Raw genomic sequence first — 20,651 nt, 5'->3', positions numbered from 1 at the left:
AGAAGGCAATGGCACCCCACTCCAGTACTCTTGCCTGGAAAATCCCATGGATGGAGGAGCCTGTTAGGCTGCAGTCCATGGAGTTGCTAAGAGCCGGACATGACTGAGCGACTTCACTTTCACTTTTCACTTTCATGCATTGGAGAAGGAAATGGCAACCCACTCCAGTGTTCTTGCCTGGAGAATCCCAGGGACAGGGGAGCCTAATGGGCTGCTGTCTGTGGGGTCACACAGAGTCAGACACGACTGAAGCGACTTAGCAGCAGCAGCAGCAGCAGTAAAATAAGATGGTTGGATGGCATCACCAACTTGATGGACATGAGTTTGAGCAAGCTCCAGGAGCTGGTGATAGACAGGGAAGCCTGGTGTGCTGCAGTCCCTGAGGTCACGAAGAGTTGGACACAACTGGGTGACTGAACTGAGTCTTAGTTGCAGAACAGGGGACCTTTCATTGCTTGGGCTTAGTTGCTCCTCAGCATGTGGAATCTTAGTTCCCCAACCAAGACCAATGATTGAACTTGAGTCCCCTGCATTGCAAGGTGGATTCTTAACCACCGGGCCACCAGGGAAGTCCCTCAATTGTTTTTGTTTTTAATAAATTTATTTTTAATTGGAGGATAATTCTTTACAATGTCAGTTTCTGCCATACATCAATATAAATCAGTATCCCTTCCCTCTTGAACCTCCCTCCCACCTCCCACCCCATCCCACCCCTGTAGGTTATCACAGAGCACCTGGTTTGAGCTCCCTGTCTCAGATAGCAAGTTCCCACTGGTTATCTATTTCACATGGTAATGTATGTTTTAATGTTAACTTTCAATTCGCCCCTCCCTCTCCTTACCCTACTCTGTCGGCAAGTCTGTTCTCTGCGTCTGCCCTGCAGATAGGTTCCTCAGTGCCATCCCCTCAAGTATTGTTTTTTTTTCCCCCCTCAAGTGTTTTTAAAAAGAGAAAAATAAGGTATACTTTAATAAATAAAAAACAAGTTGGAGAACAGCATGAATGGTATGATTCATTTTTATTAAAAAAAAATTAAATATATGCCCTAGACTACAAACATTTGACACTGGTATGAAGGTGGGCTTAAGGGAGCCTATAATTTTTTATATGTCTATATGTATATTTGTAATATATTTATATATCAATATATGTATTTTAACACATGGACATGCATTTACATTCACATATTTACATTAAATATATCTGTATTTGCCTTTGACTCTTTTACAATTAGCCCATACTTATTGTTAAAAAAATCATTTAAAGTGAATGTGACATATTTTGATAACATTAGGTCTGATCCCAAGCATGACAAACTTTCACTTGTCTTATAATTCTATTCTGTGGTTCTGTGGGGAAGTGGTGGCAAAAAATAATAAATGGACAGGGAGAACCACAGGACTGGGTTAGGGGAAGAGTGTATTAGGAAGTGGAACCCAGACCCAGTGGAAGGATCATGGCCATCAGCTGGGAGCAGCCCTCTCCCCTCCCTGAGCAGGGGCTGTATTTCCAGGAAGAGGTCACTCTCCAGCCTCAGAACTCAGTACTGTCTTCATGCCCCAGTCCTCCTGCCTTCTTGTTCATTGGCTCCTGGTTCCTTGGGCTGTTTCTGTTCTCCTCAGGATCACTTAAAAGCTCCAAATAAAATAATTATATATCCAGCTGGATGGAAAGGCAGAAAATCAGGAAACTCTCTTAGGGAAAAATGGTGGTGTATATCAAATCTGACACCAAGCTGACCTTCCCACTTGAGGAAGAGGAAATGAGTTCAAGTGGAACACACTGAGACCCTCAGCTACTCGCACACCCCAAAGCAGAAGGCCTCTCAGATAGCCTGATCCTGCTCTCTGGGCCAGGACCAAGGATAAACACTGCTGGGAATCACCCAACCACACGGATGTGTTGGAAAGTTGTTCACCCCATTACAGCCCAGTCCACTCATTCTCACACCCAGATCTGGGTAGGCTCAGCTGGACTGAAAAAGTTAAAAAATAAAATATGAAAGCAAACACTTAGTAGTACTTACACTGGAGGCCAACTGCTGTTCCAAGCGCTTAATTTAACCCTCACAAGCACCCTCAGGGTACCTACTATACCATCACCCCCATTTTATAGATGAGGAAACAGGCGCAAATGTGAACCCAGGCAGTTGGGCTCTGGCTCCATGCTCTTCACCAGTTTCCTGCACTGCCTCTCAGCAAGGCATCATGAGCACTGCTTTGCAGGTGAATCAATCCCTCATTCGCCTTATATGGGCAAATATCCAGAGGTGGGCCAGGTAGCCATAGCTAAGTGCTCCCACTCTCATCCCCTTCTCCAGGGACAGGGCTTGGGAGAAAGGAGCAGGGATAGAGGGGGCAAGTCAAGTAGATGAAGGCCCAGGGGAGAGAGTCAGTACATGCCATAGAAGGGGCACTGGGTGGGCAGCAGGAGGCAAGGTTTAGCCTTGGCTTTGCTATATGCCCTTTAAGTGGATTTTCCTCTCGGATAAAAAAACTTTCACCAGCACCTAGTAATACAACGCATGGTATATAGTAGGTACTCAATAAAATGTTTACAGGTAAATGGACAATCAAAGATACCTGCCAGCTTGTCACACCTAATGAGTCTGCCAGGAAGAACCCTCCCCACTCTATCATCTACCAGCTCCTTTGAAGAGAACTCAGTGGGGACAAAGCTGAAGGAACTTCACTAGTCTGTCTCTACCTCCCTATTTCCTTTTCACTTAGGAACATGCTGCCCCCTTCATGCTTCCATCAGTAAATAATCTCATTCAAAACAACAAATCATTAACTAGCCTCTGGATTCCAGTCTAATAGAGTTCCCAAACGGGCTACTCTTGAAAAGCCTGGAGTGAGTTAGCCTGTCTCCTCTCCATTTACTGAGCATAGCCATGAGCCAAGCCCCAACTTGTGTGTATATATGGGGGAGACAAGGGCATATAAGACACAATTTCTTCCTGTCCTCAAGGACGGAGAGTCTACAAATAACTATAAAATACAGGCAGAAAGGGGAAGTGGAGTTATTGCAACAGACTCTGTTTTAGCCCTAAGATGGGGGAAGGAAAAGATATCTGCTTTTTTCATACTTAACCTCAGCATCTATTCCCTGCAGCTAGGTGGGGGAACGTGTTTTTTTTTCCTTCTCTGAGCAGAGACCTGAGACCACTACTCTTCCCTCCCCTTGGCCTCACCCTGCAGGCACCCATCCATCAGCATTCCTCCCCCAATGGGTGATGCTATCTCCCCACACAGGTTTGGACCTGCAGGTCCTGGAAAGTTTTGCTTCTTCATGTCTGGGAATTCGTCTGGGACCCAAGGAAAGGTCATCAACCTCTTTTCTAGGACAGGTAGGTCCCTCATGCCCACCTCAAGCACATTCCAGGACACACCCTGAGCCGACCCTCCTTCCATTCCCCACCCTGCTTAACTGCTGGCTCTGCTTCCTCTGAGAAGCCCAGGCTTGGGTGGGAGGAGGAAAGGCAGATACAATCAGAGGTGAGGCAGGGAGGGGCTCACAGAACTTGAGTTCCTGGTACTGGTACTATTTCCTGCCCTGATGGCTCCCTCACCCTCACTCAGGGTGGGGAACAATCAGGTACAGACAAGATCACGGTCTGTCAGCCATTCACTGCTGTCTCCTCTGCAGCCCTTCACTTGGGTTTCATGCAAGCATACAGGCCCTGATGGGCCCAGGTGATGTGGACAAGGGGTGCATTTGTGGCCAGAGAGGCAGAAGGCAAGCGGCATGCATGTGCTGAGCTGCAAGCCTATTCATGCAGCAAGCCTCTGGATTTGCCACAAGGGGTGGTCACAGAAGCAGCTCGAGCCCCTGGAATCTCTGCTCAGTGGCTTGGACATCCACTCCATAGGCTCCAGAGATTGTCTCACTCTGGATGTGGAGTAAGGTTTTTGCTTGGCAAATGGGGAGGGTGCCTTTCCCCAGGGTAACAAGATATGGAGGACCTCAGAGCCTCAGGCTTTTCCCACCCATTTCTGTTGAAAGGCAATTCCACAGTTCTCAGTTTAAGGTGGAGGCAGTCTTAGAGAGGGCTTCCCTGGTGGCTCAGTGGTAAAGAATCCGCTTGCCAATGCAGGAGATGTGGGTTCAATCGCTGGGTCAGGAAGATCCCATGGAAAGGGCAGTGGCAACCCACTTCAGTATTCTTGCCTGGGAAATCCCATGGACAAAGGAGCCTGGCAGGCTACAGTCCATGGGGTCGCAAAGAGTCAGACACAACTTAGCGACTAAACAAGTCTTAGTGAAGCTAGAAAGACAAACGTTCCACTGGTAACCCCACCGCTCACCTCACAACCTCCAGCTGCCCCCTCATAAGAACTACTGAGGTGGGTACAGGTGAGGATGAGTAAATGAGATCAATGATCAATTAAAATTGTTTATTTTAAAGTGGAAAGGGAGTGACACAGAGGCAACTTTTGGCATCTTCTTTCCAGGCCATCACCCCATGTGCTTCCCAACCCAAAGCACTGACAGGAGGAGCCCCGGGACAGGCTGAGGGGCCAAAGAGCCGCAAGGTCACAGAGAGATCTGTTCAGCCCTGGAGAGGTGGGGTTCAAGGGTCCATCCCAGCTCCCTGGTCCTAGAACAGGGTCAGAGCTCAGGAGTGCAGGGCTCCCCAGCGGGCGAGGGCACCCGCAGCTCAGCATCGTGCCTGACCACGGTGAAGAGTCCCACCACTGCCAGCAGAGCCACCACCATGACGGCGGAGCAGATGCTGAACATATTCCGAGTACCCGTTTTGCGATCGCTGTCATGGAGGACCAGGAGCCCCAGGCAGGCCAATAAGTGCAGGGGCACCCGGAACCAGTTGAGGACACCAGCTTGCTCGGTCTCAGGGATCACCTTTCTCCGCAGGAAGCTCATGCTGGGAAAGTACAGTCCACAGGCCAGCTCGATAAGGAGGAAGGCTATGAAAGATTCCACTGGACTCTCCTGGCCTGGGCTGGTAGAGAAAGTCAACATGAAGAGGGAGAAGACGACGATGAGGACGGCGAGGGAGAGTAGATGCATGGGCTGAAGGTGGTACCTCTTAGAGGTAGCGATGCGGTACAGGGAAGAGCCGAGTAGGCTGGCTGCCATGAAGCTGGAGAAGATGATGCCCAGTGGAGCCCCATGTGGGTCCAGCACAGGTGTCCAGAGGAAGACAAAGATGAAAACGACACTCTCAAACAGGGCCTGGATGGTGCCTAGCAGCAGCACACGACGGTCCGACAGGAGGCAGCGCAGGCCCCCAGCACAGGTCCTAGAGAAGGCACGCTGCCGATCATAGTTCTCTCCCCAGTTATGAAGGGCCAAGGCCCCAGCCAGAGCCAAGAGAGGGATGGCGGCCACAAAGGGGGCTACAGGCCCCAGGCCCATCCAGCAGGCCACAGCCTCAGCGGCCACACCTGCCGCTACAGCCAGCACATGGTTCCAGAAGGCAGCTCGGGCAAAGGTAGCCGGGATCCATTCGGCGGGGAAGTCATGCCGTTCCAGGTGCTCATGGATATACCAGGCCTCAAAGGCTGAGAAGAGCAGGGCTGTAGATAGCCCACCTAGTGCTCGGCCCACCAGCAGCACAAAGTAGTCCCGGGAGAGTTTGGTTAAGCAGCAGAGAGAGTAAGTGAGGGAGAAGAGGACACAAGATTTCTTGCGACCCAGCCAATCCACCAGGGAGGAAGCCACCAGTCCAAAGAGGACGGTGGAGGCAAGGCCGCAGACGTAGAGGATGGCAATTTGTGCCTCCAGGAAGTGGTAATGCTGGTAGAGTTTGTAGAGGTAGGGGGCCTGCAGCCAGTCAGCTGCCAGGGCCAGGAAGTAGACCTGATAGAAGTCCAGTTGAAACCGAAGGAAAGAGGGATTGCTGCAGGCCCTTCCAGAGGGCTTAGCCCGGCATCTTGACAGCTCCAACCCCAGGCAGGAGGCCAGGAGGACCACAAAAGCAAGGTAAGCAGTCACCAGCATGGCCGGCCCCCGGACGACCTGGGAAGAGAAGGGGGCTTCAGAGTCACATCCATTGCCCGGGTATTGCTGTCAAGGGGCTGCCTGTCTAAGCAGAAAGCGGATCCACCCAATCCCCCTGCCAACAGAACTCCCCCACCCCTCAATTCCACTCCCCCAGAGCTCAGACCGGAGGGACCAGTTGGGTGGGTGGGAGGAGTGGCCCGCCAGAGCGGGACACTCTGGGGCAGGGAGGGGTGTGAGAGGAGAGAAGATAGAGCATTCGCCCCACCCTTTCCTGGCATAGCAAAGAGGGAGTACCTAATCCCAGCCCCGCAAGTTAAGGGGCTGCTGCCCTTCCCCGTAACAGCGTTTACACACTTGTACTTCCTTCTGTTACCTCCCATCCTCTTTGGGGAGCCTGTTTTGCCCTCGAGGTCTCGTCATCTGTTCCAGGCATCCCTACCACCCGCGCGGGCCTCTAGAGTTGCTTCAGGTCACGCGCGTGCATCTCAGATTTCCCCCTCCTTTGGGTCAGGGCACCCCCACCTGCGCCCCCTAGCCCCGCTTGCCGCCGCCACACACGCTCGCGCCTTGCTCAGACCCTGGTCTCACCTGCTGCCCCGGTCTGCGGGGACGCTCCGGACACGTCCGGCTCCAGGCCGCCCGGCCGCCCTTCCCGCTCTACCTCCTGCTCTGGCTCCGGCTCGGGTTCCACCAGCGCGCCCGCCCCTCACAGCCTGCTTCCGGGAGCCGGGGAGGCCTCTGGCCGCCGCCATGATGGCCCCATCACGTGACAGGGGCGCGGCGTTCAAACCCCGCCCCTGCTCCGCCCTCTAGCCGCGACTCGACGACAACCTCCGGACGCCGGCGGGGCCAAGACTGGAGGCGGTGGTGGTCGCGGTTTCTGCTCCTGGTTCACTCCCATCCGTGGCCTTCCCATGACACTCGCTTTTTCAACTCCCGGATACCTACCGAACCCCCTGGAAATAAAGACCCATTTTCAATCTCTTCCTCCGTGTCGTGGGTTACGGAGCGCTGCTGTGCCTAAGACAATGCCAGCAGTTCCGCAGAGTCGGGGTTTGATCTTCTTAAGGAACATCCTCACCCTAAGCCGAGACGGGCTTCTCGATTTTCTCTTCTCCCACAATAGTGACTTCTGGCCAGAAGTCAGTATGGCTCAGACACCTGAGGGAGGCGGTGTTGTGTAAAGGACTTGGACTTGGCTTGCAGACCGCTAAGGCTCAAATCCCACCCCTATCACTTACCAGCTGTGTCGCCTCTGACAAGCCATATGACTTCTCAGTGTCCCAGTTTCTTGGTCTGCATCATAGGAGAGCAGCGCCCAACTGAAGAAGGCTTAAAGTTCAGTGGCAGTCAAGAGTTAAGAACAGCCTTGGAGTTGGACGCCCACCCTCTGCTACAGCTGTGGTACCTGGGAAAGGTTATTTAACCTCTTTCCAGCTTGAGTATTATCTCCTCAAAACCCTCCAATGGGGAACTTCCCTGGTGGTCCAGTGGCTAAAACTCCTTTTTCCAATGCAAGGGGCCTGGGTTCCATCCCTGGTCAGGGAACTAGATCCCATGTGCTGAAAGGAAGATCCCACCTGCCATAATTAAGACTCGAGGAAGCCAAATAAGTAAATATTTTAAAACAAAAAAAAACAAACAAAAAAAACACCCTCCAATGCCTTCTTATCTCACTAAGCGAAAAAGCCAAAATCATAATAGCCTACAAAATCCTTTGTCCTCTTTTCCGCTGCCACTTCTCTGACCTCATCTCTTACCATTTTCCCTCCTGCGCCTTCTACTCCATCTACACTGGCTCTCACTAGGGCCTTTGCACACTGTGCCCTGTGAAGCTCTGGTTCTCCCAGATATCCACATGGTTCCCTCCTGCAGCTCCTACAATTCTCTGTTCAAGTGTCATCTTATCAGAGAGGCCTTCCTTGCTCATACTGTTGAAAAGGCAGCGCCACCTCTGCCACAGTAACCTACCTGCTTCCCTTCCAACTCTATTCTCCTTTGCTGCCTTTTCTTCATAGCACTTAATATTATCTGGCACACTTACTGCTTACTGCTTCTTCTCCCTACAAATTTCTGCTTTGTTCACTTTTATTTCCAGTACTTGAAACATTTAATGGGACATAAAAGGCATTCCATAAATATCACATGAATAAATAAATAAGATAATACATGTAAATTATTCTAAAAGTGCTGGTCTTTATTAGCTGGTAACACTTATCAAACTTTTTAAAAATATTATTTCTTTATTTTTGGCTGGACTGAATCTTTATTGTTGCATGGGCTTTCTCTAGTTGCCGCCAGAGGGAACTACTCTAGTTGCCGTGTGAGGGTTTCTCTTTTTGCAGAGCATGGGCTCTAGGGCATGTGGGGTTCAGTAGTTGTGGCATGTGGGGTTCAGTAGTTGTGGCATGTGGGCTTGTTTGCCCCGTGGCATATGGAATCTTCCTGGACCAGGGATTGAACTTGTGTACCCTGCATTGGCCAGCAGATTCTTTAACCACTGGACCACCACGGAAGTGCATCAGTTATTATGTATTACACCTAAGCTCTGTTTTAGGAAGTCCTGGGCCAACTGCTATAGATGAAGTGTTTAACTGTCTCAACAACTTGTTAGGTAGGTACTTCAGAATTGGAAAGGTTAGTAACATGACAGGACTCACATGGTAAGAGGTAGAGTCAGAAGTGGGACCCAGATCTTCCCAATTTCATACTCGTGATTTCTGAGAAGATTAAATGTGTTCACCCTCTTGCACAGGTGATTAGTAAGTGTTCGTTTTCTTTATACTGATGAAGGGTGGGAGAGTCTGGAATTATATCTTGAGAAATACTGTCTTATAATAAACAGCTGAGATTTATATTCCACAACTTCCAAAGTGCTTTTATCCCTAACTGGCAAACTTCTAGAGAATAGAAAAGGGTATCGGTTCCCATGCTTTGTCTAGAAGCACAAAGCTCAAAAATCATGATTTCCCAAGGTCACTCAGTGAATGAAGGCATGGGGGAATCCAAATGCCCTCCATCCTGGTCCTGGACTGAAAACCCTTTATCTCCTGACACCCAGTCTCTCAGTTCCTGGTGATCTTTTCTTTGAGGGAGGAGGTCACCCTGAATGATAGCAGGGAGTGGGACAGGATGGCCTTACATGCCTTGTCTTCTGTTTTCCAGGATGGAGGCCAGTGTTCTCCATTACTGAGTTGCGGTTTTCTCAGAAGCACCTAAGAAAGACTTTAGGGAAGGTTACATTATTTTGGATTATTTTTATCATAGGACCTATTCAAAAAACGTTTACTCTTTAAGGTTCCCCTGGCCCCTCAGAGCTGTGAAGCACAGCTGAGAAAGATCCTTTACATGGGATATGTGCCAGCAGAGCTGCAGAGGACTGGAAGGGATAGAGAATATCCTGGGAGGGCAAACCCATCTCTAGGACCCACTTCTAGTAGAGGGCAAGGAGGACCAGGGTCTGTATGTGGGGAGTTACAGGGGAAGTCTGGCTTTTAGAGTGGGCAGGGAGGATGCTCTGGGAATTACTAGGAACCATGCCTACAAGAGGAGCATCATTTAAAACTTTTATTATGAAAATGTTCAAATAAAGGTAAAGAGGTTCTATGAAACCCTATATACTTAATTCAACAATATTGATTTTTATCCTTTTGTTCCTTTTCCTCCTTTCTTTTATTTGCCAAAATACTTAAATACATCACTTCATTCCATGCTTCAGTATGCATCTCTAGGAAATAAGGACCTTTTCTTACATAACCTCAAGGCCATTTTCACATTTAACAAAATCAACACTGATTCCTTGGCATTGTAAGTACCCCGTTCATAATTAAATTAAATGTTTAATTAAATGTTAAATAAATAATTAAATGTTTTCAACAGTCTAAAAATGTCTTTTTACAATTGGGAGGTCCCCATCAGGAATCAAACAAGGTCCACTTATCCTGTGTAGTGGCTGTCTTTGTACGCCACCCTCTCATTGACCCTCCTGTTCAGCCATTGACTAGTTGAAGAAATCAGGTCAGATTTCCTTTAGAATGTCCCACATTCTGGATATTTTGTTTTACTTTTTTTTTTTATTATTATTTTTGTTTTACTTTCTTGTTGTGCCATTTAATTTGTTCTCCACTTCCCATATTTCCTATTAAATGGAGGTTAGTGGTAGGGTTTGAGTAGAATCATGCTCAGTTTTTTTTTGTTTGTTTCTTTGTTTGGCAAGAGTCCTTCACAGGTGGTGCTGAGTGCTTCAGATTGCATCATATCAGGAGGTACAGGCTATGTGGTTGTGCCCTTTTTAGTGATGCTAAGATTCATCAGTGGGGTCAGGTAGTTACAGCTTCATTCCTCCATTGTAACGTTCTCCATCAACCACCATCCTTAGCTTCATCCATTGAAGAGTCTTTCTTTGATCAGTTATTTCATTAGGGGTTGCAAAAACGGTGATTTTCCTAATTCCATATGTCTTCTACATCAGCTGGAGTTCTTCTGTAAAAAAGAAATTTTCTTCACCACTTAGAGCTATTTGACCACCCTGAAATATAGTTTACACAGGACAGGTAGCATAAATGCATAATTCTTTTTAGTTGTCAGTTTTCAGAATATGAAGTTGGGAGAAAAAAAGGTTTGGACTTAGAGCTGAGTAAGGATAAGATGGCCTGGACAGTGGGTAGAGGACAAAGGGACTGTTTGGTAGCTATGTCCAGCCCTTGCTCACTCCAGGACATGGGCTGTTTGGGGGACAATGGAAGACTTGGTGTTCTGGCCCTTGGACAGCAATGAGATGGGTATGACATAGGCCTGTGTGCAGGAAGCTGCAGGACCCAGAGAGATGGGGGGAGACAGACAGAAAGCCGGATACTGGGGAGGCAGAAAGAGAGACAGGAATTGAAAAACAGAAGAACAGAATTGGGAAACAGAATTGGACCTAGAAAGACGGGAACAAAGACAGAGAGACAAAGAAGGGAAATAGAAATCAAAAAGATCTACAGTGACTTTCTCCCAGAAGCAGAATAGGACAGAGAAGGAGAGAAATAGGAGGTGAGTCAAAAGACCAAGCAAAAGATCTTAATTTATCTACTTAAAAAATAATTGTAACATATAGTGGAGCTATATGTAACTTTGTCCTGTTTAAAAAAAAAAAAAAAAAGACCAAGGAAGAAAACAAACATGAAAATACAAAATGAGACAGGGAAAGGGGAAAGAAAAAGACATGTATGTTAAGTAGATTTTAAATTAGATGGGGAAAAGAAGGTACAGAGTGGGATAAACAGATATAAAGACACAAGTTAGGTGGAGGTAGAGTGTCCAGGTGACAGAAAAAAGGAAACAGAAATGGAGAGAGTGGTGTAGAAAGCTAGCAGGAAGGATAAGCGGAAGGATAAGCAGAAGTATATTCAGAGATAGAAAGGAAAGAACAAAGGGTCCCAGAGAAGGAGGCAGAGAAAGAGAAGACTGAAGCAGATCAGTGTCAGATAACTTGGAGAATATGATGGGATGCTTAGGGGCTCCCAGCTTAAGATCCAATCCCAGGCAGATTCCAACATCTATCAGCTCCATCTTCCTCTTTGTGGCTTCTCCAGCTCCCCAGCCCCACTCCCAGGGACAGGGAACTATGACTAGCTGCGTGTGGATGGAATCATTGGAAACCTGAGTCAAGGGCTCCCAGCTTCCATCACCCCTTGCCAGATGAGCGTGAATGTAATAGATAGGATTATTGCTGGAAGATTGGGGTCATGAGGCTGGGCAAGCCCTCAGAGATTTGAAAGATAAGACATCCAGGTGGAGAGCACCGGGTTCCTAGAAGTAAAGGACCATAAAGGATGTATGATATCCAAGGGGAAGGAGGAACCAAGAATCCTCTGTTCAGCCTCTTCCTCCCGTCCAAGAGCCACTGCCCTTCCTCCAGGCTCACGATGAGAGGTAAAGGGTTCAGAGACTCTTGGGTTATTCAGAGATATGGGTGAAGGTCCACGGGGCAGAAAAAGTGGTCCCTGGATGAAGAAGCCATCTTATCCACGCAAACTACAGAAAAGATGAGCCAAGAAGGGTCTCCCAGGGAGGTCAACTAGAGGGGGAAATGATCAACTTGCTCACCTTCAGGGACCACAGGAGAAGCCCTGAGAAGAACATTTTCCATTGCAGAAGTTGCAGAAGAGGAGGTTCTGGAACCAGTGAGAGCGTGTCCAGAAACTAGCTTCAAAACAGAGGCCTGGCTCTCACTCCCAGGACTGAGGAGGAGGCCAGGGGGCTCTGAGCAGCCTGCCCCCCTCCCTGCCTGGGAGAGGGTCCAGCTGATCTTCTGCCTGCAGAAGTGCTCCAGGAGATGGGCACTCTCCCAAGGGGCAACCGCCTCCTAGACAATCAGACAGTGCCGAGAGGTGCGCTGTCCCCTAAAGCAGCAGCTGCAGTGGCCAGTGGAGCCTGGAGGTCCCCAGGCAGCCCCTCGACCACAGCCACAGCTGTCACTGCAGCCCCAGCAGGAGCTGGAGCAGGTGGCTCGACCCCTGGAGCAAGGGTACATGGGGCAAGGAGAGGGGCGGCAGCAGGTCAAGTGCTGGCCAGAGCACTGGCTGCAGGCACTGTGGGGATAAGTCAAGGGAGGACAGGCGGGGCAGGGAGGGCAGGAGCAGGTACAGGGTGGGCCCGGGAGGCCAGGACAGGAGGGGCAGGGAGCTGCGTAGGAAGGATAGGCGGTGCAGGAGCAGGTGGGAGGGGGACAGGCTGGGTAGGGGCAGGCACAGGCAGAGGGGGGGCAGGACGGACAAGGGGAGGCAGCTGGTGGGCAGTGTCCAGAGGGCGCAGGTGGCTGTTGATGGCTGGCTTTCTTGTTCCGAGGCCCCAGACGTAGGCCCAGAGAGAAGTCCATTCAGTGGCGGGGAGCGGCCAGGCTGGGGGTTGGGTGAAGGGGAGGGTACCTACGGGTGGGGTCAGAGGGGGATCTGTGGGGAACGGGGGTGGGGGCAGGATTAAACCTAAGACACTGCTGAGCCTCTCTGAGCCGGCAGGAGCTCAGACCTCCCCAGCTAGCCCTCCCCTTCCCTGCTTGCCGGCTACCCTCCCCTCCACAGAGCACCTTCCACAGGCACCAGATCAGACCAAGTCCTCTAACTATGATGTGCACTCTTCACGCCTCCGTCCTTTGTTCACTCTTCCTTCTGCTCGCAGTGCCCTTTCTCTCTTCTCCACCTGGCAAGATCCTTTTCATCTCTGAAGACTTCCCCTTTATTCAATCAAAAAGTATTTCTTGAGCTCTGGGCACCTGACACCTGCCCATCACTCTCCAGCCCTGATGACCAGAATGAGTGCTTCAGACTTCCAAACAGTCCCCAGAGGAGACTCAGGGCAGTAGCAGCAGCACAGCAGATGCTCTGAGACTCTGCCTGGGATATTGGTGGGAGCTGGCGGAGCAGGGGAGACCTAGGTCCTAGGAGTTTCCAGACAGGGCAAGTCCCAGGTGTTGAGGGGAGGAGAAGGGCCTGGCTGTCTCTGGGAGCCTGACAACCAGCCTGGACAATTATTACTGGAGGGCTTGTCATGCAGCAGGTACTGGTCATGTTACAGAGCAAGACAGTGAGGTTTCCTCTTATGGAGTGCCATTTAAAGTGAGGGCTGGGGCAAACAGGTAAACAAATAAATACATTAGCTTGTCTAGGAGTATGGAATGGCTGTGAAAAAAAACCCAGAGTGATGTGATACCAAGTGACTCAGAGAGGTGGATCCTTCAGAAGGAGCAGCTAGACTGCCACCACACAGTCAGCTCCAAGGGCCCTTAAGGGTTTAAAGTGAAGTGAAGTCGCTCAGTCATGTCCGACTCTTAGCAACCCCATGGACTATAGCCGACCAGGTTCCTCTGTCCATGGGATTTTCCAGGCAAGAATACTGGAGTGGGTTGCCACTTAAGGGTTTGGGAGGGGATAAAAGTCCTGGCAGATCACAGGAGAGCAGCCTGAGGCTGACTAGAACCCAGATGGCTGGACTGAGAGGAAAACAAAAGCTGAGAGGAGGGTAAGGAGGCCTGGAAAAATTTGTAATAGCAAATTCAGTGGCCAGGGCTTCCCTGGTGGTCCAGTGGTTAAGACTCCCCGCTCCCAATGCAGGGGCCCGGGTTCGATCTCTGGTCAGGAAACTAGATCCCACATCTCAGCTAAGAGTTTGCATGCCTCAAGTAAGAATGCGCAGGCCACAACTAAGACCTGGCACAGCCAAATAAATAAACAACTATTTAAAGAAAATTCAGTAGTCAGGGACAGTGCCACCGAGAAGTGACATTTTAGCAAGGGCATTTTAGAAGAAAGCGAGGGAGACAGCCATGGAGATGGCTCGTGGAAGAACATTCCAGAGAGGGGGGACAGCAAATACAAAAAGCAGAGAGGAGAGTCATATGGCACAGGTAGAGAGCCAGGTAGAGGCCCTGGGAGCCACGGCAGTGACTTGGATCTTATTCCAAGGAAAAGAGAAAACCACTGAGAGTTTTAGTCAAGAAAGGAGTATGGGTCTTAATTTTACACCTGCTCCTGATTAGAATGTTCTACTTCCTGTGTAACTGGTACAACCATTTTGGAACACAGTTTGGGATTATCTGATAAAAATTGAGATTGCCTGTACATACACTTTGACTCTTAGCTTTATAGCCTAGAAAAACTCTTGCATGTATATATTGGGAAATATATACAATAATGTTTTTAGTAGAATTATGATAGCCCAAACTGGAAACAACTCAAACTTTCACCAACAGTAGAATAAAAAAAAAATTGTGGTATATTCATGCAACTGAATACTCTGCAGCAGCAGCATGCAACTGAATACTCTGCCACAATAAAAAAGGCAGTTATGTGCAACAATTTGTCTCTCTCACAAACAAGCTGAACAAAATAAGTCAGACAGGAAAGGGCAATACAGTGTCATTCCGCTTACATAAACCTCAAAAACAGGCAAAATTAAATAATATTATAAAGGGGTGCATACATAGGTGCTAATACTATAAACAAAAAGAAGGAAATAATTATCCCAAAAGTCAGGATGGTGGTTACTTCTTCAGAGAGGAAGAGGATGATGGGAGAGTCACACGGGAACCTCTGGAGCAGGAAATACTCTATTTCTTGAGCTGGATGGCAGTCAAGTAGGTATTCACTTTATTCCAATTTATTCTGTACACTGTTCATAATATATTTGTATACTCTTTTATAAAGAGAAAATAGAAATACTATCTTTTCTTATTTTAAGTTTGTTTATTTTAATTGGACGATACAATACTGTGATGCTCGTTGCCATGCATCAGTGTGAATCAGCCATAGGTATGTGTGTGTGTCCCTGAACCTCCCTCCCAGCCACCTCCCTCCGCACCCTGTCCCTCCAGGTTGTCACAGAGCACCAGCTTTGTGTGCCCTCCTTCATATATCAAGCTCTCACTGATCATCTGATTTACATATGGTAATGTATGTTTCAGTGCTGTTCTCTCAAATCATCCCTCCCTCTCCTTCTCCCCCTGAGTCTGAAAGTCTGTTCTTTGCATCTGTGTACTACTTCATTCTCTACTCCATGCCGCCTCGCTCATATCATTCTGCTGAAGTTAGACACTGCCTAGTTCACACACCTATCTCTCCCACCAGACCTCGAGTCAGCAACCTTCCAGACTGCTGGTCTGGCACCTATCAGTGCCTGGCATAAGGCAGATGTTCAATAACTATTTTCTGAATTGGGTTGAATTGAACTGAATTTTCCAAGTCTCATCTCATGGAGAGGTGGGCAGCTGCAGAAGAAGAAGCAGCCTGTGGTGATGAGGAGAGCTCAGGACCACCAAGACCTAGGTTCCCATGTTAGCTCTGCTACAGCTGTGTGATATTGGGCAAGCTGCTTAACCTCTCTGGTTCTCAGTTCCCTCTGTGAAATGGGATGATAACTGCTCCTTCTCTGGACTGCTGCGTGGATTAAGTGAGTAATATACAAGCCAAGCATAACGCCTGGCATACAGTAGGTGCTCAACAAAGGATAGCTTCCCAACTCCCTCCCCCCAGCCTCACATCTTTTCTTCAAAGGAATCCACTAGAAAGGGCAGCCAGACATCACAGATGGTCCCTGAAGGTGGTCCCACATCCTCGGGGCCCCTTGGGGCTAAGGCAGAGATGTAGTCTGGAGGAGAGCTGGCAGAGGAGGCAGGACACCAGGGTTCTGGGAGTTTCCATCTAGGGGAAGTCCCAGATGTGGGTGTGGGGGTGCCAGGTCGGCCCCACCCAACACCCTTGCCCCAGGGGGTGTGGACACAGGGAGGAAAAATGGGTCATCGGAACAGGTCTAGAACTTAACCCCATTTGGTCCCATGACCTCTGTGCCAGTTCTGGAGGAGGAACAGCCACAAAGAAACCTATTCTGTCCTCAAAGGACCCTCCAATCCCTTTTCTTCAGAAAGGAAAAAGCTTGGAACCTTGATGTCTAAGCTGGAGGAGCTGGAAGCCCCCCAGTGGACAGAGGAGAGATAAAACCCTGTAATCCCAGATGGAGGTTCTGTACCAAACAGACTGCTCCACCCACCCACATGGAGACTGGCAGACACCTGGAGCTCTTAGCTCACACGCTCCAGGCAACCTTGGAGGCAGACCTGCTCCTCGTTCCAGGGAGCGGGACAGGTCAGGGCTGGATCCCAGAGGGGGAGGGTGCACCATCGAACAGTTCAGAGTAGACAGGTTTTCTGTCTGGTGAGGCTACAGCAGGGCAAACTCAAGCGTCCCTCCACCTCAGCGTGGGGCCTTGTTTTCTGTATGGAATCTGGGGCCTAAGCCTGTGGCTTGCTCCTCTCTATCTGTGCCTCTGTTTCCCTTTCTGGAGGAAGAGATGAAGGGATGGATGGAATCTTTCCAGGGAAAGAGCACCAGATGTCCTAGGGTCCTAGAGCGCTTTGGCCGTTAGGAGGTGCTCACCATCCCCCCCTTGTAGTGACTCAAAGTCCATCAGAGGAGCAGGAATGGAGGGCCCCTGTTCTTTCTGGGGGAGCAGGGTGGTTGGGAGCCAGGACCTTGATTCTAGGGCCTTTGCACATACTCTTCTTCTGCCCTCCCTTCTCTCCCTTCTCCTCCTCACTTCCTCCCCTCGCCAAAGTCTTTCCTGATTTCCTTGGATACTTGGGCCCAAGGAGATTCCTACAGATTCCTAGGGCCTAGCGCAGTGCTTCAGAGAAGGCAATGGCAACCCACTCCAGTACCCTTGCCTGGAAAATCCCATGGGCAGAGGAGCCTGGTAGGTGGCAGTCCATGGGGTCGCGAAGAATCAGACATGAGCGAAGAGTCAGACACGACAGAGCGACTTCACTTTCACTTTTCACTTTCATGCATTGGAGAAGGAAATGACAACCCACTCCACTGTTCTTGCCTGGAGAATCCCAGGGACGGGGGAGCCTGGTGGGCTGCCGTCTATGGGGTCACACAGAGTTGGACATGACTGAAGTGACTTAGCTAGCAGCAGCACAGTGCTTGGCATACAGTGGGTGTTTAATAAAGATTTGTTGAATTAATGAATGGTGCGTGTTCAGGGAAGAAATTCCTAGAGTTGTTTAGGGTAGTCCTAAAATCCTGTGTTGCAAAGTCAAGGCCTTATTCTGTGGGGATCAGGGTATTTCTGATGCTGGTAAGAACTTCCACACACAAAGTCATTCACTGGGAGAACCAACAAAGTGGCAAGCAGAAAAATAGGCCTGATACAAGGGGTAGAATTGAGAAGCACTCAGGGCAAGGCTGGCACCAGCCTCGGCACAGAGCAGGCCTGGGGGAGGAGGTGGGAGGGGAGGGGAGGACGGGAAAGACACGTGTTGTACAAAACATGTTTTCATCATGCTCTCCCTGGGCGCCCTGGTCTCCAAGCCCCGATGGCACTTTCGTGCTTTAATGATGTCCTTGGGGGTTGTAACAGAGCTTTCCCCTCCCTTTCAAACCCCCTCCCCACCCCCACCCCCACCCCCAGACATCTGCCAGCCACCTCTGAGCGTGGTGTGGGACGTCCACCCAGTAGCAGACTGGGCTTGGGCAGATTACCTATTCAATGTCCTGATGCTGCTGGGGAGGAGGCAAGGGTGAAAATTAGGGCTGGGCTATATGGCAAATCAGGGCAGGTAGGCTGGAAGTTTGGATCCATTTTCTCTCCTTTTTGTGATATAAGGAGCGAAGGAAGCCTGGTTCTAGGGCCCCCAAGATATCATTTCTTAAGTTGCCAGGGTGATCAAGTGGAGCAACCACAAACAGAGCAAAGCCTAGAACTAGGGATGACCAAAGAGAAGGAGAAATGAGGGGAGCTCTCTCCACCAGTTTCCAGAGTGGAAGGCCCTCTTCTCAAGCTTCCTCCTGGAATCACTGGACAGAGCACAGACTGCAGTGCAAGACGGAGAGAAGAAACTGACCCCCTCACAATACCCCTTTTCTCTGCTCCCCAATCTGCCAGTTTGGTTTGACTTCCAAACCGCTGCAGCCCACAGGCCCCAGTCACTGGGTGCTGGGGAGGGGTGGGGGCGGGCGCGGGGCAAGGCAATCCCTAGGGGAGGGGACGGCGCAGGGCGGGTCTTCCTGGGCATCGCCCCCTGACTGCTGTAGTTGGCTGGGGACCATAGAGGCCAGAAGGGCGGAGCCACAGTTTCCAAGATGGATCGATGGACAAACATCCACCAGAGACAAAGACACAGACAGACAGACAAACCAAGACAATGAGGAAGGCAGAGACAGATGGAATTCCAGACCACTCCCTCTTTCCAGGCTATCCAAGAGTTTTGTCCCCCACCCCCACCCTCCGCCCCGTTAGCTTCCCTGGCTCCATTCGCTGTCCTGGCTGCCTAGTCTCAGAGCTCTAGCTCTGGGGGAAGGGACCAGCCCCTGAGCCCCTCTAAGAAGGGTAAGGGGAAGAGTTGGGAAAGGGCTACCCAGCAGGGAGAGCGTTCTGGGGGTGGGTGGCGCCTGATTCTGTGTCAGGATGCCCGGCCAGGGGCCAGGGAGGGAGCGGTGCCCTCGCCCGGTTCATGAGGACAGGAGACTCATTCACTGTAAACCAAGTACAGATGTGCTGGGAGGGGGAGGGGGAATCAGGACCACATTCACAAACCACAGTTGGGCCCGCCCTCCTTCGCCAGCCGCCACCATCACCAGGGCAGGAGGGATTAACTTCGCGGCCTCCTGGCAGGATCCCTGCCACACAGGCTGAGTGCCATCTCACCCCGGCCTGGACGCCTGGGTCCAACTCCCCAACACCCGCCCCTCCCACACTGCTGAGAGCTGCTCCCAGGGTAACCAAGCAAAGTCAACAGCAGCCAGGCCACCTGGGGACGGGACCCTGGAGTATCTATTCCCAGCTCTTCCCACCCCCAGAGTGAAAGGGAGAAACTGTCAGCACCCCATCTGCAGCTCCTGTTCTCTTGAGAGAGCCACCGCAGGCCCCCTTATCCCCCTCCCCTTCATCTGACTCTGGCTACCAAAAGTGGCCTTTCCCTCTCCTGGGAGGGAAGATGCCTGGTCCTCAGGGTAGCAGTATGGACAAGGTAATTCCAGTACGGAAAATGTGACACGACCGAGTCAGTGTCCCCAGTGCCGGCTACTTGGGACTGTTGCTGGGAACTTCCTTTGGGTGCATCTCTCCGGCCCGGCCCAGCCCTCCCTCCTGCTGCTGCCCTTCTCCACTCTCTCACTCCCACCCTAGTCCCTGTAGGAGTGTTGGGGCTCTGTGCACAGAGGTTGGACTTCACATTCCCTCCTCTTCTCTGGCTCTGTCTTCAGTAGGATGGATGCTGACACCCTGGGGGTTCCAACTCTAGGGACTGAGAGTCTGTGGTGGTCACGTTGAAGTTGGAGGAATGTCCCCATCAGACACTGACATTCACACTGGGTGCGTGCGCGCGCGCGCGCGCGCGCACACACACACACACACACACACCCAGCGTCAACAACATTCGTGGCGCATCCACCAGGCCGGCAGGCAGGCAGGCGCTAGTTAAGGCAGACACACACCCTCGGCTTGGGCTTTCTCTCTCACACCCAGCGCAAGGCTCCTCCCACCCCCAGCTACAGTTCCCTGGCCCTCCTTCCCAGCCTCTCCCCTCCAGATACAAGCCTAAAGGTGGGGATGGCCTTGGCAGCCAGCCGGGGACCCAGGAGACCTAGCTCCCACAGCTTACTCAAGGCAGAGAGAGGAGGAGGTCTTTAAGCCCAAGCCTCAGAACCCCTACAACCTCCACTAGTTAAACCAGTTTGCTCCCGGGACTTAAGGACCGGCTGGGGTAGGCGTGGGGAAGAAGAGTCTACTTTGACACGCAGGTGAAGGCTAAGCGCAGGGCGAAGATAGTGGCTTCTGCTCTGGCAGATCCCTGCGCGGTCAAGCCACCCCTGGGAGGACAGCCCTCACTGCCCGTCCTGAGGAGGTACAGAGACTAGCCTCCGGGAACCACAGTCCGGCCAGAGGACTCAACCAGTGCCCCCCCCCCCCCCACCCCGCAAATGGCAGGAATGGGGAAAGTGCCAGAGAGAAAGGGTGTCATCATGGGCCCAGGACACTGACCTCTTCTGCCAGCCTTGCCCGGCCTCCCGGGGACGGAGCCACGGAAGCCCAGCAAATGGGAGGGGCAAAGACCCAGGCGTCCCGGGCCGCCCCGCCCAGTCCCCCGCCCCCCAGCCCCAGGGCACCGAGGAGGGAGCCGGGCAGGGGCAGGCGGCAGGGTAGGGAGG

The 20,651-nt window shown here is 50.9% G+C and overlaps 2 protein-coding genes across 4 annotated transcripts; both read right to left on the bottom strand.

The window, feature by feature from the left end:
* Positions 1 to 4,382: 4,382 nt before the first annotated feature.
* MFSD5 (major facilitator superfamily domain containing 5) lies at positions 4,383 to 7,414 on the bottom strand. The gene is made up of 2 exons (XM_006046636.3): positions 6,556 to 7,414; positions 4,383 to 5,982 (listed from the first exon to the last, which is right to left on the bottom strand). The coding sequence occupies exon 2, from the start codon at positions 5,962 to 5,964 to the stop codon at positions 4,612 to 4,614; it is 1,353 nt and encodes a 450-aa protein (XP_006046698.1). The 5' UTR covers positions 5,965 to 5,982; positions 6,556 to 7,414; the 3' UTR covers positions 4,383 to 4,611.
* Positions 7,415 to 9,519: 2,105 nt separating this feature from the next.
* On the bottom strand, positions 9,520 to 20,616 carry LOC102405552 (sperm mitochondrial-associated cysteine-rich protein). 3 transcript variants are annotated; one of them, XM_044941787.2, is made up of 3 exons: positions 20,485 to 20,616; positions 12,058 to 13,183; positions 9,520 to 10,449 (listed from the first exon to the last, which is right to left on the bottom strand). In XM_044941787.2, the coding sequence occupies exon 2, from the start codon at positions 12,827 to 12,829 to the stop codon at positions 12,317 to 12,319; it is 513 nt and encodes a 170-aa protein (XP_044797722.1). In that variant the 5' UTR covers positions 12,830 to 13,183; positions 20,485 to 20,616; the 3' UTR covers positions 9,520 to 10,449; positions 12,058 to 12,316. The 3 variants fall into 3 exon arrangements, with proteins under 3 accessions (XP_044797722.1, XP_044797724.1, XP_044797723.1); XM_044941789.2 differs by lacking the exon at positions 20,485 to 20,616 and having other exon boundaries at positions 12,058 to 12,902; positions 13,037 to 13,183; XM_044941788.2 differs by lacking the exon at positions 20,485 to 20,616 and having other exon boundaries at positions 12,058 to 12,878; positions 13,037 to 13,183.
* Positions 20,617 to 20,651: the final 35 nt, after the last annotated feature.

This window comes from Bubalus bubalis, chromosome 4 (genome assembly GCF_019923935.1).
Source record: "Bubalus bubalis isolate 160015118507 breed Murrah chromosome 4, NDDB_SH_1, whole genome shotgun sequence".
Classification (NCBI taxonomy): domain Eukaryota; kingdom Metazoa; phylum Chordata; class Mammalia; order Artiodactyla; family Bovidae; genus Bubalus; species Bubalus bubalis.
Note: the sequence above shows the minus strand (reverse complement) of the source record. Positions and strands in the feature narration are given on the sequence as shown.

Coding starts and splice junctions, on each gene's coding strand:
- MFSD5 (XM_006046636.3), bottom strand. CDS start 5,964: ATGCTGGTGACTGCTTACCTTGCTTTTGTGGTCCTCCTGGCCTCCTGC.
- LOC102405552 (XM_044941787.2), bottom strand. CDS start 12,829: ATGGACTTCTCTCTGGGCCTACGTCTGGGGCCTCGGAACAAGAAAGCC.